At 40.9% G+C, this 24,970-nt stretch overlaps 1 protein-coding gene across 7 annotated transcripts in view; it reads right to left on the bottom strand.

The window, feature by feature from the left end:
* Window positions 1–954: 954 nt before the first annotated feature.
* Window positions 955–24,970, bottom strand: part of LOC115581683 (metal transporter CNNM4) — a 45,931-nt gene continuing 21,915 nt past the window's right edge. The window contains exons 5-8 of one of the 7 annotated variants that reach the window (XM_030416970.1): window positions 12,780–12,876; window positions 10,732–10,794; window positions 6,256–6,434; window positions 955–5,759 (exon numbers count right to left, since the gene is read on the bottom strand). In XM_030416970.1, coding sequence (XP_030272830.1) covers window positions 5,502–5,759; window positions 6,256–6,434; window positions 10,732–10,794; window positions 12,780–12,876 — 597 coding nt within the window. In that variant the 3' untranslated portion in view covers window positions 955–5,501. Of the gene's footprint in view, window positions 5,760–6,255; window positions 6,435–9,835; window positions 11,703–12,779; window positions 12,877–24,970 lie in introns of those variants that run through there. The other 6 variants (XM_030416971.1, XR_003984056.1, XM_030416973.1 and 3 more) reach the window with 6 other exon arrangements.

The raw sequence follows: 24,970 nt of genomic DNA, 5'->3' as shown, positions 1-24,970 counted from the left end.
GGCCGGCTGCGGCTCGGCCACATCATGCCGGTGGGACCCGCCGTTAGGGGGACGGAGGGCCGGCTGCGGCGCGGCGGCCACATCATGCCGGTGGGACCCGCCGTCAGCAGGACGGAGAGTGTCAGCGGCGGTCAGCAGCGGTCACATCTCCTCGTTGGCGGAGGAGAGGATGCAAGCCGGGGACGGAGTTGACCAGCGTCAATGGACTCCCCGTTTCCTTACGTTTCATCCGAAGGAAACTTAAATAAGCTAACAGCGCAGTCACCCTGCACACTGTGGCATCCAGGAAAGATGCAGAGCGATGTGGAGGAGACATGGCTGGTTAGCTGACTGGTTAGCTAGCTGCAAACTATTGTAAGCAATGCAATCCGAAACTGGAGAGTGAGTGGGAGAACCGCTGAAGCCCATGCGCTGAACGTATTTATACCACTTCCGCAGCAGGGCGGGGTTTATGCAAATCATATGGCCGCGTTACCTAACGCGGCCATGATTTGCATGATTTCTGACCCGCCCATTAAATCCTGAACACAGAAATGTTGAAAAACAGTTTGTGAGCCTAGCTCCAAAATTAAATTCTACATGGCCGAATGGCTTTTACATGTTTTAAGTAAACACATTTATGACCCGTTTAATGTGTTTTGAAGAAAATGGCTGATTTTGGTTTACACGGACTTTAAATTGACATTTTGATGAGCAAAATAGTTCATCAACACAATACAATCGAACGGAAAAATATAAAATGCTAAGAGCGTCAAAAATGAATCAATCTGGAAATGTTAAAAATATAATAACAGGTATTTTTGTGTTTGCTTGCTCATGTGTATATTTATTCATTTGTTTATCATTCATTTATTTGTATAGTATTTGTCCATTATCAGGCAACAGATGTTACCTTGTGTTTGGAACCATCGTGGAAGGGAGAAAAGTCCTCAGAAGAAACAAGAATCACAAAGGTCCATAGAGAAATATATCTCAGGTTTATTAATAACTTTCTTCATCTTCAAAACTCATTAAGACAGAATTATAAAACAGTATTTACACCTTGTTTCTCTGTTGTTGTTTTCTTTTTAAGTTACAGCATGCCAGAGAGAATGAAGGACAATCAGTTTATTTCTTCCCCTGACGGTGGTCGCTCCATTCCCAGATTATATTCAATGACAAATAAAAAAAAGGTTTGTTTTTTACCACAATTACTGACAGTGTTCTGAGGTACAAAAAATAACCAGACTTGATTTACAGGCATTCACACACACAAACACGTACACACTTTATGAACCCCGAAACCAGCACAATTTCAAACAGGTAGGGGTAGACAGGCACACACATAAACAGAAACACCAACAAAAACAATTTAACAACAATCTCAGCCATAAAAATCCACAAAATGAACAAAAAAACAGTCCTTTGAAATGGGAGTGTGTGTGTGTGTTTGTCAAAAATAATTCAGGAATGAGCACAAAAAAAATAAGAAAAAGAAATTAGCACAGTTATTAAAAGATGAAGGCATCAGAACAGTGAGTCAGCGAGTTCTTTAAGCTTTCGGTTTCTGAAGACATCCGACAGCTAAATTATTAGAAAAGCAGTGTCAGTGAAGAGATGATTATGAAATCCTGGTCAGTAACAGTATTGCGACAAAGTTACTGAGCCGGCAACTTTGGCAAAATTTGTGGCCTTTGGGAAAATACTGCATTCTTCTGCTAAAGTGCTTCTATTTTTAGTCACAGAAGAGTCCGGGCTGTTTTAATTTTCTTTACTCCCAAGGATACGAATGACTTGTTGATGTTTGAAAGACATAAACATAAACATTTCTTAGAAGCAGAGCATAAACATCAGTGGGTGGTGAAAAGCTACTTTTACCACATATTGCTTGATTTGTTTTTAAATTACAGATAAGATAAACGGGTATATGCTGCGGAACTGGAAGGCAAAATAAAATATATATTTTTTATCAGCATTAAACAACAACACATGCCATGTCTGAGAGGAGAAACCAGTGCTTCCACAGACCGCGGCAGCCACTAGATAGTGGAAACACTGGGCGGTGAACATGTGCAAGATCATGAAAACACATCTAAGGGGGACATTTGCAGCTGTGTAACATTTTTTGAAGATCAGGCAGTCGCTCTCGCCTTCTATCTTAAGATGACGTGGTGCTCAAGCTTAACTATCCAGTTCAGCAGAAACCTATTTATCCTATGAGTATGGGTATTTAATCCCAGAAAATAATTGGCGCTTTTCAAAATGAAAGGATCACCATGTTAGTCATCAGGTGAACTATCATGAACTCCACAGTCACCAGTGCATGAAGGGGGATCATATTTTAAAAATATATTTAGAATAGATTTTTTCTTTTTTTATCTGTGTCACCATTTCCCATTTTAAAGAAGCTAAATTTGGAGGAGAAAAAAAAAAAAAAACTGTATGGCTTTGCCCACTGAGGCTCAATCAATCAATCAATCAATCAATCAATCAATCAATCACTAAAAGTTCAGCCTGCTGTGATTGTCATATTGTGAAGCTCCACACTGAAACACGTGTAATTGGTGACATTTTCCAGTCAAAAAAAACAATTGGACAGTACCACAATATAATAAACGATCAGGTTACCTGGACACCAGGCTCAAACTTAAGTGTTTGTTAAGGCAGTGTGAGGTACACCGTTTTACATCGCAGTGCGAGTCAAGCTCGGAGGGTCCCATGGCCTCCAAAGATTAAGTTAAATACACTGAATACAATATTGTTGGCATACTCTTGAAAAGACCAGGACACTTCAGACACAAGATGCATCATTCCAGAAAAAAACTTGTCTAACACATTTCTTAAAAGATCAAAGATTTATAATTGTCTTTATAGTACAATCCATTCAGGACACTGGCTGCCTGCTTCAAATGCTATTCAAGTGTTGGTTTGTTTTTTGGCAAAAACTCGTATCTCGTAATGTATATCTACTTTCATTCTTACATTCACTGACTCAAAAGAGCAGTGTGTTAGTCTTCTGTGTTTTTCCAAAGCACTTGTGACATTTAGGTTTTCAAAGTAATAACCACAAAATAACAAGGCATTCCAATTCTTCTAAAAAAAAACATAAATGAGATCACTTTGTAAAGTTTTAGTTTCAGATACACACTGAAAATGGAAATAAAAGTGCTCCATTATTTCTCTTTCAGGACAGGAGTTTCTGGTGGACAATGACTAATGCCACATGACCAGCTGTGCGCTTCACTAGCTTTACTTTAACATAATGTCACACTGCTCGTTCATCTACAGAAGTGGAATATAGTGATCTGGATATGTGTATCCTGATGTTGTTGATAACCGGAGAGCAGCAACATTAAAGAAAAAAAAACATTCACAAAGTCAGAAATCTTCCATTTGTGAAGATCTGTTGAAATGATATTGTTTTTAGTGTACCCACTTCCCTTTAGTCGGTATCATCTACTCCTAACTCCAGATGTCCTACGTTTCTCAGAATCCCTTTTAGTTTAGTGAGTAGATGAGTAGTAGTTGGATTCCTTTGTGATTTATGTGTATTAAGTAGGGAAAAGAAAAACAATATGACAAGATGAGAGGAGCAAGAGAGCAATGCTGACTAAAAACAGCATGGTACATGTAGTTGTTAGTGTAGAAACCAATCTCCACCTGTGTGAACGCTGAACATCTTCGCAGAAAAATCAAGACTAGAAGCGGCCCCTTCTCTTTGGTTTTCAAAACAAAAGCGTGACTGATTTACTTATGAAACACCACTGAGGCTCTGCTAGAATAAAAAAAGAAAAGAAAGGAAAATCCGTCACAAGACACAAAATTTGAGATTTGGCATATGTTTTTTTCTTTAAAATCACCTCAAAATGTACAGTTAAATATAACTGGAGTGTGTGCACTGTGATAACCAGAAAATATACAACATTGTTTCCCATAAAACTAAAATTTGGCTGAAGCCAGGGCTGAGCGGTGTGTTTGGCTGCAGAAAAGCAAAAACAATAAATGTTATGGTCTGATGTTCATTATGAGAGAGCGACCCCCTTCCCCAGATCTGATTTACAATAAAGGAAACCCAAACATAACCATTGAATGCAAAGGAACACTAAACGTGTAAAAATCTCACAATGAGTCAAAATTAAAAATCACATTTCCCTTCCCCCCATTGACAATAATATATACACATAAACAAACACACATTGAACTCAATAAATAAAGTCTCAGAAGTATTTTCTAGTCAGAATGTGATCAAGCTTCCCTCTTTTGGTTTCTGTTCCCACCTAGTCTGGTGATGGCCTTTTTGGTCGCATACACACACAAACGCACATACGCACAGTCAACCCACCCTCGCTTAGACAGCAGGAAAGGACTCGCCTCGTCTCACTGATCTCAAGCACCTTCCACCTTTGTGAAGGCTGATTAATACACGACCGGATTTATCTGAAACTTCCCATAACGTGTTGTTTCAGATCTGTCGTTTGACAGAGAGGAGGGCTGTTTGAAGAGCGGGGCGGCCACAGTTAACGTACCCTACACATTTAATTTAACACATTCATTATCATCATATTGATTGTCTTAATCACGACACAGACTGGCTGTCTATCGCTGCTAAATCTCTTAACAACTCTGGAATAAAGGCTCTGGGCAACTTACTGCTTCTATCAAGGAAACAAGAAGGAAAATATATATATATATGTATATAGAAATCCACCCCAAACCCTCCCGAAGAAAAGAGTCTTGTGTGTCCGTCTCACACTGAATCCATCAATAAATATCTTGCTATAAATTTCTACGGAACATATATTACTTTGTTTGAACTCTGCTGACATGCTCGGGTCGTCTTTGTCTTCTAGCTGTATGGATGGTGAGGAGGGGATGCAGGCTGCTACACATGCGGCGGTGGGTTGGTTCACGGCTTTCGAAACCACACTTGCATGTACGTACGTCGGCTAAGGGAGGGGAGGGCGGAGTCTCCCTGAGTCTCTGATTGGGAACAGTGAATTGGAAGCAACTCTCACGCACACACATTTAAAAACACACACACAGAGGAAGAAACTCGCCTCTGATCGCCGATAACCCAGACGGGCGAGAGAGGAAGAGCTCTCTGGTCCAGACAAGCAGGTCCTTCAGATCTTTGTTGTCAGTTAATCCACTAAGGAGAATGAATGAATGAATGAATGAACACACACACACACATACACACACAAGCACACCTTTCTGTCGATTAACTATGGTTTAGTATGTCTGCACTTGTGTGTTTCATTTTGCATATTTACACAATATGCATGCACATGGCTTGTCTTTATGCCTCGTCAGCTGTGCAAAGGCATGTGTCTGCATACCCACTCACTCACACACACACACAAAAACAGACACACACACACACACACACACACACACACACACACACAAAAACAGACACACACACACACACACACACACACACACACACACTCCTCCCCTCCTCAGCATACATTCGAGCGTAGTAGTGCATGCGTGCAAACGTAAGAGTTATAGAGGGGGTGTCAAATGCTGTTTTCCAATTGGCTGTGGTGGTTGGCTGTCTGTGGCGAGTTCTGCTCGTTGAGGAGGAGGAGCGTCGTTTCATCCGGCCCGTTCTCCGTAGTGGTGGAGTCCGCTCCCAGGTCCGTGATGGTGGTGTTGGCGGTAGCGGGGGGAGTGTTCTGATCCAGGCGAACCATGTTGTGTCCGCTCTCTGGGGACTGGGGTGTGCTGTCCAGACGAGATGCCATCAGGCCATTCTGGTACTGGGCCCGAGTGATCTAAAACAAAAGGCAGACGAAGGTGAGATTCAAACCGATGAGCAGAACAGATTACAATTAAAGTTCGCTTGATTTCTTGCTGAATGCCAATCTTATGTCTGAACAAATATGAGAGTTGTCAGCATCTCCATCTCAATCTCTCTGTCTGAGAATAAAAGATCCCCAAAAATGTCAACCAATTCCTTCAAAAGCAATGAATAATTACTGCCATAACAATGTCAGCGAGCATTTATTTTAGAAACTGACAAAAGACAGATGGATTGTTACACAGACAAACAGCAAAGTTGTCCTTAAAAAACAGTTTGAAAGAGGGCAGGCCCTTTTAAAAAAAAAAAAACTTTGCAGGTGATTGGACAACTATCACTGTCTAACTCATCTTTATTATACTTTGTGATCTCACAGATAAGGCTGGTTTAACTGTTAGTATGGGCTGTGATATAAATTATTTCCCTTCTGTATATGACTATGACTGTCTGGTTTACACACTACAACCAACCTTGACAAACTGCAGGTCGCTCAGTGCTCGGACATAGAAGTCTGGCGTGTACTGCTGCGAGGGGATGCTGTTGTTGAGCTGGCTGTTGCTGCCGCTGATGGACAGCGACTCAGTCCGGTCGGCTCCGCTCAGGGAGGCCGTACGGTTCAACCCGCTGAGGTGGGATGGCGAACGAAACTCTGCGCGCGCACACACACACACAAAGAGGGGGAAAAGGTTATTAACAGCCTCTGTTATTAATTAAAAGAAAGAACTGTGCAAAAAAGATGCCATCCTGCATACATCCATGAAACAGGAGACAGTGTTTATCACTACAGAGAGCTGCTGTGTCGGCTTCACTCTACTGCTTCAAAGCCATTCATGAATTAAAGGCTCTATGATGCAAACATAAATCAGTGGTAGACCTCGAGAGGACAAGATGCAATGTACGTTCAAATGCAGGTTAATATTGATGATATGAATGAACAAAACTAACTAGTGACACACACAAGGTATGACGAACGTACAAAACGACAACAGGAAGGTCTAAATTAAAGTTAAATGGAATCAGAGGGGCTAAAACAATGGGTTATTGTTCAGTTATGTCACACAAACTCATGACTGTCTCTACTGTACATACCCTTTGTTTCACTATTACAGCAGAAAAGTTGGGCCTATCTGACACCCAAAGGCAGTGACACACAAAATTTTCCAGTAGCATAACAAGCAGTGACTCAATTTGTGTTTGGAAGGATGTCTCACACCAGCAAAATTTGTCATCCACTCACATAATCAAATATAAGTATTTGATTGAATGCTAGGAAGTGCAGGATGCTAACTAACATGTGGCTTATCAAAGAAGACATATGCATTTTAAATTTGTTCTTCCCCTTCAGTGTATTATACATGTTCTTGTGAATGTAAAGGATCTTGAAGGTTAAAAAGGAATATGTCCGCACCAACTGAAGCAAAGTGTCTTTGTGACATCAGGCAATGTCACACATTTGCATTATTTATGCATAGCTGCAAGTTTGGCTTGTGATATTTGATTTAGCATGGCTGCTCTGTTGCGGTGCCGGCTCAGGCATGTGTGAGCTGACCAATCAGAGCAGACAGGAGCTAAAACAGAGTATTTCAGACAGAGAGTCGCTACAGTGCTGCTGCACTGGACAATACGAGACAACAGATGTGTTTTATTAAGCTTTAAGCATGTAAAAATGATTCTCATAGTAACCCAAACTAAAACGATGAACCTGAAAATGAGCATCATATGTCTCCTTTAACAGATGTGGAATTCAATCCCGTAATTCCTCTACATGGAGGAAAGGGGCACCAACCCCCTGCTCTTTAGCATTTATCAGCAGAACGTTTAATAAATGAAACACATATAACACACAAGAATGTAGTTGTCAGCAGATGTAAGTGTTTATCAATATATTTAACATGGGTTACAATTCGTCCTGTGGGCTGATGTATAAACAGATAATTAATGATAACACAGTAAAACACAGTTGTAATAGTATTGATAGGAGACGTGACAATTTCTGAGGAATACTTTATATTAATAAACACTTATAAATGTACTTATATCTGCTTATACCTATTATATTGTGTGTTATAAACTATTTTAAACTATTTACAGAGTGCTTATAAAAGCTAAAGTTACACTTTAGTGTTACCATAAATACTCATGAGTTAACTTATTTCATTCAGGTTCTCGCATGAGTGATTCATTAATTTTGTCCGTGACCCAAATTTACAAGTGCAAACATGTACATGTATCAAAATTAGATCCACTTGAGCGGAGAGCATTATCTAAGAATAAATACTGAACCAAATACAGATCGAGTCAACAAAAGTTCAATTTTCCAGTCAGGTCAAAGCAGCTGGAACTACTTCCAGCTGGTTAGGTTCGTTACTGTATGACTCTTAGTCATAGTCGTTTCTTAACAATAACACCTAATAACCGGAGAAAGACTTCCTTTGGTTTGTTAATTTCCACTCCCTGGTGACTAACATTCATGTGTGTCATCCAGGAGACAGTTTAGTTTTCATGTGGCATGCTGGTTTCATCCAAACGAAGCTAGTCTCCAATGTGTCACACACACTTCACACGCATGCTCTTTACCAGCTGTGTATTATTACCAGTAGCTGTGAGTCTTCCAGTGGGGGGCCTCAGTGAGTCATAGGAAACTGTTTTACCTGGACACGTCAACTGCATTAGTGTTCAGTGAATTAGGCTAGCTAGTTAATCTTGGATATCTACGGCTAATGTTCAGGTTAGTGGTTAGATTTCACTTAGTCAAGAGACAGTCTTTATTATGTGGATACACAAGACAGTCGATTTTAAGATCCAGGAGGCAACTTTTCTTTGTTTAGATCTTCCAGACAGGCTTGAAGGCTTTTAGCATTGACCGAGTCATGTCGTGTAAACTTAAGACAAATAAGACATAAGAGAATCTAAATATTTATATATTATTCATAGTGGAATTTGCCATTGACGTCATTCTGACAGCAGAGTTGTTTTTATAGGCTTTCTTGATCTTCCATGTTCTAAGCTAACATCACATCATCAGCAACACATGCTGATGTAGCTGAAAGTTTATTACTAAACAGATATTTCATGATGGCTACAGCTGCACTATTTCCATTTCAAAGGCACACAATTCAGTTTTTATTTGGAAAGAGAGACAACACTCTGAGCTCATAACACTAATTAAAAAAAGTGACCTACTGGATCTCCAACACTTTCGAAAAATCAGTCAAGGTTTTACAGCAACCAAACATCTACGTGTGACCTGGTGCTCGCAGCGTGAGTTAGTGTTTAAAAAATTAAAGTGGACCAGTGATGGACCCAATTCCAAACGAATATTTGAACCATAGCACAAAAGCGAGGGATAGGACAACAATAACCAAACAAAACAAAAGAAAAAAACATCTGTATTTAAAAATCCCAGACTGCATCTCAATAGCTTCACATTCTCCTCTTCATTCAGTTATCTTACACGTCTGTACTGACAAAACAAACAGAGGATGAAACCATCTGAAGCTATTAAGATGCATCCGGAGTTAACGCTGCAAAGATCGGACAGCTTTACCGCTCCAGGGGTTCAAGTCCCATCTGGCCATCTTGTGATGTTGTCCTATCCGTCTCCATTTTGTCTTAGGATGTGCCATGTGATCATGGCCTGTCCCCAAGTGTCCCGTCAATTCAACAACTGTGCTGACATTTTGGCAGATGTGCTCTTTGATCAACTTTCTCACTTCGCAGTGAGTGCATCTTTGAATACAGGCTGAAGTTTCCATTTAATTCACAACAACAGAATCAAGTCTTTCTCAGTCTGGAATTTTCTCACCCGATCTTTTTTTTGTCATGATTTACTCTGATGTACTTTCGTACAAATAATACCAACTCCATTTCCTCAAATGTTTCATCACTGATGCCTGCATACACAGTTGTAGCCCTGGAATTTTCAAAAAAGCTGTTACCAAACCTTGTTGGTAATAAAATGTCATCAGGTGTGTAAATATCTTATGTGTGCACTGACTGATTGATTGGAGAATGATTGTTTATTGATATTCTTAAATGTATTTTACATAAACACGTCAAATACAAATATTCTTTCAAATCAAATATCCTAATTTGGGGGTTTTTTTTGTTATATTTTGTTATCATAACAAGGATATTATGTCTCTACAAGATCAGTATGGCATCACATTTATCCCCATATGGACTTGGGCATGCCTGTACTTTTACTTTTACTGTTTGCTGTTTGTTAATTGCCAACATATTAACTATGCTGTGTGAAGCATTATTATCAAATATAAATATTCAAATACAAAATGGGAGAAACCAAAAAGCAAATCATCATTGCTTTCTTTCCTAGAGTTCAAGCAAACGAACGTCTTCGTGACGACGCAAACTTTCATCCGTGCTGCATGTTGACATCAATGCTGACCTACACCTACATGTGTTATCTATGAATAAATGAACTCACACCTCCTCACTGCCTCCCACTCATAGTCGCGCAACTAAAAAGTAACTGTAACTGAACAAAACCAGGTCTAAATGAGATTGTTTGGATTTAACAAAGAGCTCATTTGCCAAAGAAGTAGCTGTCATCTTGTAAACTGTGTGCCATCCTTAAAAGGATGTGTCTACATTAAATCACACAGGCAAGACAACTGCTGCAATGATGGACAATATTGGCTACGAGACCATCAGTGATGTCATGGCACTTATATTAATATGATAAACATCACTGATTGGGGTGTATACAGGATTGCATCCCATGATCTACTGTTTCGACCCTTAAAGATCAGCGCGAGTGCAATTTTCTGCCCTCTGTGATCAGGTCATAATTACCCATCAACACATTTTCTAAGGTAGCGTACAAAAAATTCAAATCCACACCTGGCGAAACATGAGCCAGGTCAGCCCACCCACCCCCGAGCCCCATCCTCGGTGTTAAAGGACCCAGACATGCCGGAGTTTACCTGGCAACCGAGAGAACAGAGAAAACCTCTTAAAGGAGAGGAGGTGGGGACGAGGTGCAGCCACTGAGAGGAGAGACAGGAGGGAGGAGGTGATCGATGGGACAGAGGGAGGAGGGGGGGATGAAGGGGAAGGAGAGTGAGTGAGACAGTGGGAGACAGACAGACAGATCTGCGTCCAGACGTGCCGAGGAGCATGCAAAACCACAGAGAAATTTTACTCCAGGAACTTCAAACGTCAGATTTCAGAGCTGGGGATTGTTGAAATGGGTGAAAAGGGCTGACGCTGATGAAAAGGAAGGAAGTAAGGTTGCAAAATTAGGAAATGATGCCTCACAAATGTCTCTCTCTCGCTCTCTCGCTCCACCCTCAGCATCTGAAAGAGTGAGCTTTTGAGTATTGGATGAAAAGGAGAATAAAGAAAGAAGCATAATGTTGTGATCAGACAACATTTAGGTGTTTGACGGTGGTCGTTGTGTCAAATTAAGGGTGTATGGTGCATTATACTGCTGCCATTATGTCCCACATGACATGCACAGGTGGTCAGGGACCCTTTTCTCTTCCACCATGTTTAAATATGTGCACCAGCTAACTCATGCTGTTATTTGTCAGAATCATTTGGGTTTAAAATCAATAAATCATATTAAGGAATAAATAAACATGGTTATAACTTCCAGTACTTGATAGCTGTCAGTGCTAAGGAGAAATGTCGGTCTGCCCCATATAAGTATTTCACTTTGATACCCTTTTAGTCAGAGGTTGTCAAACACGCCAGAGGAAAGCCAGTTAGACTCTTGACATGCTCCATCTTTACGCATGACGATAGAAAAGACTGTAAGAAGAGTAACAGACAGTGATTTGGAGGGAAAAGGGGAAACGGAACAGCAGACGGAGACATGAATGGAAAGATGAAACTGACAAGTACACAGGAAAAGCTGCATGTCAACAACATAAACATGAAAAAAACAGCAAAACTGGCAGAGGGATGACAGATAAAAGTGACGTTATGTTATTAAGGGAGTGAAAAGTCATGACAGGTGTTGCCTCTTGTATTACTTGCATTTTTAAGGTAAACTGTAATTAGTTCTTATGATGGATTATTTATTATGTATTCCTTATAATTAAAAGGATTACTGAGGCTCCTAAAATAGAAAAAACAAGGTCAATACAAATGTCTCCATCAACTAAACATTAAAGGGATAGTTCGGGTTTTTTGAAGTGGGGTCATATAAAGTACATATCTATACTCGATCTGTTTCCTACCGTAATCACCGATCAGCGCAGCCTCAGTTTGGAGAAGTAGAGAGCCGCTCCAGCCCAGAGGCTCAGCTTTGTACTGCAGTGAACGGGGTTCAGCAAAAAAAGCGAAATTAACCACCTAAAACAAGACTCACCTAAAAAAATCTATATCAGGTCAAGTGTACGTTGTATAGGTAAAATTCACACCGCTTTACATCGCCGTCAGACTGCGCTTTCTTTTGGCACTACATTTTCTCAACCGCAGAACCCCCGTATCCCTACGCATGAGCGCTAATGTGGAAGGATACGGAGAGTTAAGTTTAGTTTAGTAAAGTAAACCTCTCGTCCAGCCGCAGCTCGCAGATCAGCTGTGGCCCAGTTACGCTAATGCGTAGGGATACGAAGGTTCTGTGGTTGAGAAAATGTAGTGCCAACAGTGATGTAAAGCGGTGTGAATTTTACCTATACAACGTACACTTGAACTGGTGTAAACATTTTTACGTGAGCCTTGTTTTAGGTGGTTAATTTCGCTTTTTTGCTGAACCCCGTTCACTGCAGTACAAAGCTGAGCGTCTGGGCTGGAGCGGCTCTCTACTTCTCCAAACTGAGGCTGCGCTGATCGGTGATTACGGTAGGAAACAGATCGACTATAGATATGTACTTTATATGACCCCACTTAAAAAAAAACGAACTATCCCATTAAACTCTCCGCTTCACATTTATGCCACCAAAATAAACTCTCTAATTTCGTCACCAGGTGGCAGTAGAGGCATTTAAACCAGAGTAGAGGAGAGGAGAGGTTTAGGACTCACCCAGTGTTGGAGCACTGAGCGCCATGACACCATAGAATGAGAAAGGTCCCGTCTCAAACTTCATGTTTTCGTTGCCAGCCTCAACCTCCACTCGTCCCTATGCGGAGACAAAAAAGAACAAACACAGATGATGTAAGAGAAATTACAACTGTGACATCAACAACAACAATTCATTCATCACTGGTGGGAATTACTTTGCAAACTGCAGCTCATTATTACTGTCTCAGTACAAGCACACTGACCATAGCAGTGTCAGTGAAGCAGCCATTTTTAGTCTGAGTTAGTATTTGGATGTTTGCACCACATTATCTCAGTTAGTCTGCAAAATCTCACAGGTAGTGACAGACGTGGTAGTATGAAACATCGGTAGGTAAAAGGTTTTTGTGCTACACATTTACTTTAAAGTTGATCTTTTTCAAAGGTGCAAACATTTTCCTGGACTGTAACTCTTTCTGAAAGGGAAAGACCACTGAAACATCATGTGACGACACAAAAACAAGTGACTGAAAAGTCATGTGAATTTTTTACATTTTTCCGCAGCTTATCAGCTCCTTAGGATTCCAGAAGCTGTTGGCTGATAACATCATAACTCCACTTCCATCGTAACAGAACTAAGGCTGGAACAAATGTTTATTTCCATGAGTAATTGATTAGTAGTTGTATATTGTCAGTGAAGCTATCCTTTCCTTCTTGATGTTTTGTTGTACGACCACCAGTTAAAAAACCCAAAAGGATATTGACTTTACGATCATGTATGACAGAGAAAATTGTTGATCTGAATCTGAAACCAGCAATTTCTGGGTAATTTTACTTGAAAAAAGAAGATCCCACACGTTGAAGAGCATTAGTTGTTGTTAAACACTCTTGAGGAAGGTCCAGAGGTGCTGAAACATCAGTAAAAAGAATACACTGTGATGCTGAGCAAGAGCAGTGTGCGGGATAATACTGTTAATTGATAATGATCATGAGGACTTGCACTGCCTTGTCACCCTGACTTTCAGTTTTATGAAATTACAGTGTATGGCCTCTAGAGGGCGTTGCGATCACAGGTAAAAAAATAAAAAAAAGGCAGTATACAGTATTTATTGGTGACTGTCCGCCTGAGAGGCTCTGGTGTCTCATTTGTAAGGAAGAAACCCGTTTTCTTTGTCCTTGATTACACACTCGTACACATTCTGCGGATCAGGATTCACAAACTTGAAAAGAGATGTGACTGAAGGGGGAGGATGTGATGCTAATGAGGAGGGTACGGAGGCCGAGCTGCAAGGGCGTCTTTGTTGAATTAAAACCAAGGTTGCACGGATGTGGGATGGAGACATTAGCGCAAGAGGGGGAGACGAGGAGGTGAGTGAGAGAGCAGAGGGGTGTTAAGGAGGCCTCTGTGTTGGTACAGTGAGTTGGCTTGAATCGGCCGGCTGGAATGTGTGAACTGCAGCAACAACACAGCACAGTTAATCCACACTGTCATCCCTCCTTCCCTCCATCCCTCCATCACCCCATCCCCCCACACAGCGACCGGGCTGATGAAAGCAGAACAGGTGGTGAAATAAAAGGGAGACCAAAAGAAAGGACAAACAAGATAGTGTAGGGAGCTCAATGTACATAGCGGTGACGACTCAATTGGGGAAGCCAGTTTAAGAACTTTTATTCCGAGGGTACAATTTCATTTCAGCAAGAGGTATTTAGGATCTGTACTGGTTTGAACTTAAAATTATGTGCAAAATATTAACAAGAGTAATTTCTTTTTGAGCTTACAGCGCAGCTGTAAAAATCACATTTAAGGGTTAATAATTTACTCAGGGTGCAAAATGTTTTAAGTTTAAGGGAGAAATGAAAGTGTCTGAGGTGTACAAGGTTGTGTTCATTTTACTCAACTGTATATAACATCACTGACCCACAGATGAGTAGCAAACCAAAGGTCCTCCAACTTAACATCAACAAGAAGTAAGTGTAATAAACATAAACGGGACAGTCAAATCAAACCGCCTGATTCAATTCTGTGTACATTTCTCTTTAAAGCCTCCTGGAATGAGCTGCTGCGACAGAGAGCAACCATTAACAAGCATAAACGATCTGATATAACCGATAACTGATATTAGGGTGCGTGCCAATTTAGAAATCTGGCTCCGGGTATTAGAGGAGAGGCTGGTGCTGAAGTTAACAGGTCGGCTGCTCCCATAACAAACGCTGTGCTGAATCAAGCTCACAACATCTCTCCACGGCTCGACAGGGAGCGCTTCACAACTGGTGTCAGCGACGTTCCGTACTCTCTCTAGGCATGCAGCATACATTATATGTTACATGTTATTATAAGGGATGCACCAATTTACCGGCACATCATTTGTTGTAACTGCTGTTGGCCAACTTAAGACATTCACCGATAGCAGTGGCTAATGTTTATCTGTTGTGTTGCGTCAACCTGTAGAGCTCACTTGGTCCCATGTGTGCAGCAGCCTGGGCTTGATTCCAGTCTGTGGCCCTTGGCTTCATGTCCTTGCTCCTTACTCACCTGCTATCCTGTTTAACTCAACGAGCTGACCCGTCTAAAATAAAGGCCAATAGTGTCATCATTGTATTTGTATTGAAGACTGCTTTGTTTCCCCAGTGCAAAAAGGAGAACAAATGACAAAAAAAAAGGTAAACTGTCAAAATCAACCAAATTCTCTATCTGGTAGAGCAAAAGAGCAAGGTAGTCCTCAAGTAACTGATATTAAAATAAAATAAAAAAAGACAAAAGTTAAATTACTGGGTGCAAACTGGACGTGTTTGAGTGTCCAATCATGTGTGTCTAAGCAAAAAAATGTGGACTGTCATACCTTTACGCTGGTACTTAGTCAAGGCATGTACATCCCTCACAACGCCATTCGTTCTCATGTCTTCTTTGTGTTTCATGAACATGCTTCAATGGTCAAAAATAGATTTGATCCTTCAGCTGTATTTTGTGCAGAAGGTGAAGACAAAGCTCCATAATGAGGACAGTCCCTCCAGCTGTCAACGCTCAGCTCGTAGCGTGTGGGGATGCTCATTTTTTTCCCCCTTTCATTTTGAAAAGGTAAATTCACTGGGCATGAATGTCTGAATGTCCAGTCACACCTGCTCTGTGTGACCAAAGGCCTCTACCCGGTCGCTGAGTAATCGGAGGTCAAATTCCTTGCTCAAGGACATTCACAACCAACCTCTTCTGGTTTATTCCCTTTTTTGGAACGGTAGCCCGTCAAGAATAATCAACCACCAGGGTGACATGGAAACTCAGTCATTTGGCCAACTGATGTGTCTTTCATAATCCTGCATTGCTTCAACGTCTTTTACTCTGTTGCGTGACTTGTTCACTTGACACTTGTTGCAAAGGTTAAACCTCGGTGGCTCCATCACCAGCTCTCTACCACTTAAAATATATCAGCAGATTTGGAAAGATGCGAATCACCTGTCGACATACGGTCAACTTTGTGTGTATGCGACCATCAGCTGGGGTCAAATAGTTGGCCTGTGGCATGTGCACGTACACAAAATAAACAGCTCACACATGCCTCACGAGTTTGCAGAGAGGGGGCTGACTCCGGGCGAGTTGCAGCCGTCCGCACTGCTGCATGGCTGGTGTTTAATTTAAAGGGAGGCACTGGGGGAGGGTGCAGGGAAAGAATAGAAACAGAGAGAGGCAGAGGACAGGAGGAGGGAGAGGTGTAAAGCCTGCCGGTGCTCCTGTCAAACCAGTTTTCCTAGATCAGCGCTGACAATACAGCCTGTCAACACTTAGAATAATGTACTGCATGAATATTGGGCATTTATTAACAAAAACACAAAAAAACAGGCCTTGAGCAGGTCACTGTGGTGCACAGAGAATCAACACAGGTCACAGGCTTTCATCAACCGATTTCTCTGATATGAGAAAATAACTGTGGAGTCTCTGTTTGTAACAGGTTCAATAAAACCTGCTTAAGACTTAAATTTAAAAAGCTGATAAAACCAATTTAACTTCCATGTGTCAAAGGGCAGATTAATAATTCTAACGGACGTTTGATGATGTAAGACGATAAACAAGCGTGTGCTGGCAGGTGGCTGCAGAAGACAATGGATTGCACAACAACCGCTGAACAGCAACAATGTGGATTTTATCATTATAAGAAACAACAAAGCAACACTACCTGAATGTTGCACTAGATAGTAAACTGCTGCATATGAAGTTATGATAACTTTTTCTAATATAACACTTTTCAAACAGTTTATTACGTTTTTTAAATGGTCTTAGATTAGGCTAAATGCTTCATCACACACTATGGGAGTCAACCTATTATTCATAATTTTATTAATAATTAAATATTTTTTTTAATTGTGGTATATAACCATGAATATTAAATCACATTTGTCTGAATTTGAACTCAATAAAGGCCCTGAAAAACATTTTTTTCAGTGAGTGGCTGAAGTCCGACATGAACACAAAATGATCTGCCAAAGTTGGAAACGTTCACCAGAGATTTCTGTATTTATGTGTTTGTCCCTGTATGTGTTCTTTACTGGTTTGAAGCGGACGAGGCCTAGCGGGCGATGTCACATATTGTACTTTTGAAACGCAAATCACAGTTACGGAATATTTGAATGAAATCTGATGTCTACATCATATACCTTCAGTAAAGAGGTCGAACAAGATGCCACAGAATATAAACAGCACTGTCAGACAATGTAGAATAATACTAATTTTCAAAACCTTTCAGCTACTTGAAGTCTAAAAAGGTGTGGAAATCTATGACAGCAGGGTTTATCTGTGATTATTTACATGCCTTTCCAAAAAGACTTTTTTATGGACAAATCTGTTTTCCAGCAGCGTTTTTTAGTCCTCATCTGCCATCAAAGTCCACAGCTCTAGCACACCGAGAATACACGTGCAAGCTCAACACTACTAGTTTTTAAAGGAAACAATAAAAAAAAACCTTCCATGCATAAGTTTGACAATAAACCTCAGAGGACATGACACTTTGACTTCATTACAATAAAACACAATGTCTTACTCATTTTTATCTCTGAGCGGCTTTGGCTTAAAGTTCAACAGGAGTGTGAGTTTCTGGTTGTGTGTTTTTGCTCAGACATGTGCAGGAGCTGCTCTGTAGGTGGGTCTTGGCCAAAGTTCAAGTCGGCACATTATGACTCATCAACAACGTGAGCGAGAACTTTGTGTCTCCATCCATCAAACTGACACACATCGAGGCGCTGATGTATGTTATCCCAACAAGTCTCAGACACAGCCCGCTTTGTGACCTTGAGTGATGGTTTATTACTGGACTGTGGCGGCTGAACAGGAGGCGGGCGCCCGAGGAGTTTTCTATTTCAGGGATGAGCCGAAACAAGGTCAGCGAAAGCAGAGAGGTTAAGTCACGAAAAAGGTAGAGACAGCGAAAGAATTATAGCAGAGCGGTTGACTACCGGTATCTAAACAATTACAGAAATCTGAGATGCCACTATAATGATTTTTTATCCAGAGCCCCCGCAACACACAAACAAAAAAACTCTATCTAAACACTCACTGTTTTTTGTTGTTGTTATTTTTCAGTTTCAGAGGAGTACAAAGCAATCTAAAATTGGCAGTTTTAACAATAAATCTTATAAGAGCTGTGGAATAACCTCAGGAGTGCATAACTACAGAAAAGGAACTTTAAATTGAAAACATTATAGACATTATATTACATACAAGGTTTTTCCTGCACCATGTAGACACATTTGACAAATTCTACATTTCGACCAAGTGACTTTAGACAGACGTTCAACACCTCTGCATATACATGATTTTAGTGCTCAAAAAGACCAATAATGACTTTTATGGGACCGAGCAATCAACTGCCAAAAAGAAATTAAAACAAGGAAGCATCAAAGAAGAAGTGCTGGAATTGGGCCTTGCAGATGCTAAACAAGGAGGGGGGAGCAAAGTATTGGAATGGGGCCTTCCTGTGAGTGCAGGGAAAGGCCAAATATGTTTGTGTGAAAATACATTTCAGACGCAAGATGAGAAAATATGAATCCATACTGTCTGAGGATATTGCATAAGTGTGTGTGTGTTGTGTGTGTGTGTGTGTGTGTGTGTGTGTGTGTGTGTGTGTGTGTGTGTGGCTGTGATGACGCCCCCAGCAGAGGTCTGCTCTTGGTTTGTTAATAACAAACAGTATGAAAAAGTATTTTAAAAAAAACAGTATGGGGCCCCTGAAATCACACACACGCACACCCACACACCTCCTGACAGTGTTGGTGAGATTGTGAGATTGTTGTAGTGTGTGTGCTATCAGCCCTGGGTTTAGTGGTTTGTGACCGTGTGTTTGTCATGATGTCAAACAGTTTCCTCCAACAGTTTGTGCAAAGTCACTGAGTCATTTATTCTATGACACACACGCATGCATGGATTTCTTTACTGACAAGTAACTGTGTGAGTCATTGTCACTCCACAGGTCTGATTCTCAAGCACCAAGGGTGTGATGTCACACAAACACGCACATGCGTACACACACACACACACACACACACACACACACACACACACACTCCTTTTTAAGTCTGGGAATATTTCTTATTCTCACAGGACAGACATTTTTCCAGCGCTCGTCCACAACAGGAAGAGTTGCTCACAAATATGTTGTGACCAAATTATCCTGGAATGTTAAGTACAACAACAACAGAGTTTAGCTGATCGACCACTTACAGTGATAATGTTCATCTCTTATTCTAAAAGAATAAAACTTTTTCTATTGACGTCCACTGTTTCAGTGCACTCAGTCACTCCAGACAATAAAGCTTATTGTTGAACTGTAAAATATCCTGCCTCCGTTACACATCTTTGTCAAAAGTGTTTGACAACAATATTTGAGGGATTGCAAAAAATGCATGTATATTGGTTGAGATAACAACATTAGGCTTCCCATGGTGTTCGCCGTGCTACATGGTGGTCGGGCACACACTGAATGTATTACTTGCCCAATGCCTCCACTATCGTTTTTCTATTTTAGAAAAATAAATATTAGTCAGATTGCAGATGCTGCAATTATAAAGTACCGCAGGCATTTAGATGCAGCGGGGCCGGCAACAGAGTCGCAGGAGTCACATTTCTCCTATAAAGAAAAAATTAATTTAATAAAAAATATCGTTAGCTGGAGCACTGAACATCATCAGAACAACATAGTGATAAAAAGGAAAATGATCCTGACTTTTACCTGCACACAGGTCCACTAATAAACTCACTTAAATCTTTTCAGATTTGACTTGTCTACACAATATATAAAGCTTGGTACTGAAATGGAAATGTGGTGTGAATGTCACACAACAACAACGACAACCAAAGTTAAGAAGTGTAACGAAGGTTGAAAACCTAAAAATACCATCCCCCTACTTTCTCTAATGTATTTCCTGTGTAAGACTAAATAACAACAACACAGCCAGTTCCAGACGTAGGCTAAACATCACTCCTTCCTTTCATTCAGACTTTGTTTAATCAAAACATTTTTCAAGGTCTTGAAATGCCCAACTTCGAATGTTGACGCGTCTCCAGAAGGCTGAATGAACCTTGTGAACACAACAGTGACCCGACTCTGCCCATTCAGACTGACTCTGTTCTGTGAGAATCACAGAGCGTCCACACAGACACATGAATCATGCTGCTCATAAACAAACAGCTCGTCTGCTGACACAGAGGAACACTACCACACACACACACACACACACACACACACACACACACACACACACAAACAAACAAACGTACACATGCTATAAAAGGAGTGGAACAAGGACAGTGAATTATCTGTATCTGAGGTTTTTAGTTCTCATGAGTCTACTGGACTCCCACACATCACACGTACAAATTTGGTCAAAAGTATAGTGATATTTGATTTTGTTTTATGAAGTGCTTTTGAAGAGATTATAACATTTCCAGATATATGTTATGTATCCTGATATAGCCTAAAATATAGTGATGTAATTGCTAGGGCCATATCACCCAACTTTAGGAGTACGTCATACTCTTTTTTTACTCTCAAACTTGCAAAAAGTTGTTGTCACACACCCAAAATAACTAGCGTTGAATCAAAATAATCTCTCTCCATCTTTCTCTCCCTTCTCTCTCGGTAATCGCCAGAAATAAGCGCTCGTGGTATGCGAGAGAATAATTTTGTTTACAGGACAAACACCAACCACACGAACTCACACACAAGCTATTCCAAGACTCTTCAGAAGAACTAGGTATTAATAATTCATTAAATAGTCTGCAGTGCATCTGTAATTACCGAAATAAAATATTCATCAGCACAGGATCTAATTAAAATTGGCCTTTATCTATTCTAGTCATTATATAGTCGTACCGGACCCTGAACTTAATGTTGTTTTACCTGCATTTGACATTAACTGAGAAACACTTTTGATTGAGAGACAAATAAAAATAGCAAAAACAGCATTCTGAGTAAAGACAGCACACATCAGAGGAGTGAAATATTCTTTTCTACAGAGTCACCCTCATCATCCAGAACTGCTTACCACTCACTGGCTCCAGCTGTATTTTTTCTATCCAGAAGGCGACGGTGGAAAATTCCCTCGCTGGCATGCTGGCACTAAATGCCGCCCTCTCTAAATAGGTCTCAGCGGATTATTCCACATGTGGGGTCTATCCACAACATCCTCGATATCCGGCCTCCCACGGGGAAAAATCTCACCGAGACGAGCGGCGGGGAGAAAGTCAAAGTGATCCCCTGGCTTACTGGACCCGGCTAATGACTGTTTAGGGACAATGACATAACCGAGGTGTGGGAAATAAATGTGTGTGAAAGAGTGAGATTAAGACAATGAAGCATCGTTTTCCCACCCTGTGGGATCTGAGTGCACGTGTACATGTACACAGGGTGGAAACAGCAGAAGAGCAAAAGCTGTGGGGTTTTTCTGTGTGTTTACAGTGTGCAAGCATGCAGACGGAGGCACAGATTCTCATGTTGGAGTGTGTTTGTGTGTCGACAGCTGACTGACAACAGGTGAGAATGGTGTCCTCCCCTCAGAACTAACATCTTCTATAACGCGGATCAATTAGTGAAGAGCATGTCCTCAAGAAGCAGCGACACCACTCTCCTCCCGTCTCTATCGTCTGTCCAAGGTCACAGAACCCTCATTTACATTTTCTAACTTCCTACTGCCTTCACTTGAGGCCTTGAAGCAACATGGCCGGCTTCATCTACATGTAGAAGTGATCGCCTCATTCAGACAAGACAACACATTTGTGAAAAGAGCTGCTTTCGAACTGCAGTGAGTCAGGCTGCATCACTGATGGATTCTTTCACAGTTTACACTGATTTTGTTCACGTAAGAGATGCTGACTGAAACAATATGTTTCGCAGAGTTATCTTAGAAGGCGGTAAGCTTCCACCCAAGTCTGACCAAGAAACATCGCTGTAGTGACTGTTATGTAAAAACAAGCCAGGTTGTTATATAGACTGGAGACCACATGCGGTAAAGGGTGCAGGTCTGAAAAAAGCTTTTTAATGTTGCATATCATAAATTAAAAGCAAGTCAAAGTAATGATTATTTCTATCATAGATGAATCCGTCATCTGACTATTTTCTTTGATTTTTCTGTTACATAAATATTACTGCAAATTTCTAATAACCCAAAGCTAAAAGTCATGTTTAACTTTCTGTGTGAATTCTTCCGTCCCTACTGTTAATCTCCCACTTACCTGTTGGCGGATCTTTTTGAGAAGTTACATTAAAGCAAAACTCTCACCAAAATGCAACCTATGCAAGGTGGACAGCTCCTGAGAAAGCCTAGGTTGCATTTTTCCGAGAGTTTCGCTTTAAAAACTAGTTAGTATTGGGTTACCAGATATCCTGATGATCCCCCAGTAGAATAGTGCAGAGTCTTTACGTCTGATATAAACAGTATGTCAGCCAGAGCATACTGTAATGTCCCTTGTTTGATTTACTCTTTTCAAAGCTATGCTTCACCTAAAATCAGCTCTTTTTCACTCTTCTCCATGATGAACAGAACTACGAATATTTCTAAAGCCATCGCTGAAGTCTAGAGTTGATGAGTGTTTGTGTAGACCTCCTGCAGCCTGGCACTCTGCCAAATCGGGCCCTTAAAACCCTTAAAGTAGTCAGAGCTAATCTCCTTGTACAGTTAATTGACTTTGGATCAGTTGTGACTGCCACACTGTTGCTGTTGTTATAACAACACACAGACTTGCACAGTTGTTTTGACATTTGTTTCAATGTCTCTCTATACTCTCTATCATTACAGTTAGATGAAACTGTCACTTCGGCTGTGTGCTTTCTTGTGCCTAATTGGTGTCAGCAGTATTCTGTCTGTTGACAATCCCAAATCAAATACTCAAAACCACTGCCTGGAGAAAAGAAGGGCGCAGAAGCTTTAGCAGGGATCCAGTCATAAATTAACTATATTATGTGTCCTGTACTGTCTTTATTTAACAGAAACTACCGGGCAAAGAAGATGAAAACATTAAAAAGGACAGATTTAGGAGGGAAAAACAAACTATAACTCAAGACTTGGTGAAAGATTTGGGCCCATTTCTTCAAATTACAACAAATCTACAGTGGAATGTTCTGTCACACTTGTTCAGTGACTCATCTTAACTTTGAGTGCTATTAAACGCGCAAAGAAAAAACCCAGGCAAACACCAACACACACTGCTTTATCAACAGTTTCAGGACCCCTGTCGGGTCGGGGCTGTGTGCGACGCCTACTGCCATCTGTCGCAAGCTGGAGCTTACAGTCGCGCTTAACAGGAAGGCGGATCGTTCGATGCAGCTAAGCTCCAGATGCACGCATGCAAGTGATGGGAGGACACGACAGGTGGAGAGAAGGAGAGAAGGAGGTAGACATAAGAGTCCATGAAAGAAAGAGTAAGAGCATGTGTGGAAGGTCAGTCTCATAATCCAAACTGCACCGCTTTCATCTGGGCACTTGGCAGCATGACATTTAGAGGCAGGATGTGTTCATTACAGTGAGCCACAGAGCTGTTAATCCATACAGTGTGTAGATGGTCTTTTAAAGGAAATGTATATTAAGACGGTATCATCTAAACTTATTTTCAAGTTCAAACGAACATTAAGATTGTTGTCTGATTCTGTTAAAGGACTCTCTAAATCAAAAGGAAGTTTAGATTTATCTAATTTCTTGTACTGATTGATGAGGAAGCGGCCATGTGGAATTATGGACACAAGACATTAAGAATTATTGACAGGTAAATCCTAACTGAAAGACTCACACATTCAATAACGACGCATTATGTGTGACGTTAAAAAACTAAATGTGACTCTCATTGTGGCATGGGAGTATAACTCACTGTTAGAAGACAATCATGAATGCCTGAACTTAATTTCAAGACAAGATATTTCTGTCCTTACATACATGTACGACAAGCCGTTAAACTGATCAGTAACAATGCCTGTTTGAAAATGCACATTTCCATTACAACTAGGCAAACTCCATCTACTGAAGATGATCATGTGATAGGATGAAAAATTCCAGGAGGTGGTCCTGGGCTCATGTGACCACATTCTTTTAGCAGTGTGTACTGACATGTGTCCTGGGCCACCGCAGGCTTCAACCATCCTCCGCTTAACAATAAGCAGAAGCCGCAACCATAATGGATCCAACACTGTCTGATTTCAGTGTAGTTCACTGTGATGTAACCACGTGTTTGGGCTCACTTATCCAGCCAATGTTAGCAGCAGATGTGTGTTTCAACTGACCCAACCACAGAACTAGCAACGGCAATATCACCACAGTCCTTTACAAATCGCGTGATTTCTAAGAGTTGCTGCATGAGGAGAAAGTTAACACACTCTTAAAAGCGGCTACAGTAAATTCTAAAACAAAAAGCTTCATTGGTAAAGGATTAATTTAAATGTATATGCTGTGTACATTCAATATCCAAAAACGTTCATATTTGCACATGACAAAACAACACAACAAACCCACAAAATGCCAAACAACTACTGCGGTCGAATCTGACTGTTGAAACAGAGTTATGCGAGAGCTGAAATGAAACTAGATATTGTGTGTGGGAGAACACACGAGTGTGGGAGGATTTGAAGATAAAAGATTTCAAAAAGAGCAAGAACTCCTATCGATCTGCCTGTGAAGGTCAGGCAGCAGTGTGAGCAACTTTTCGATGTCAGACTGGCAACTTCACCCGCACTGAAGCAACAAGAAGC

Source organism: Sparus aurata, chromosome 5, assembly GCF_900880675.1.
Source record: "Sparus aurata chromosome 5, fSpaAur1.1, whole genome shotgun sequence".
Classification (NCBI taxonomy): domain Eukaryota; kingdom Metazoa; phylum Chordata; class Actinopteri; order Spariformes; family Sparidae; genus Sparus; species Sparus aurata.
Note: the sequence above shows the minus strand (reverse complement) of the source record. Positions and strands in the feature narration are given on the sequence as shown.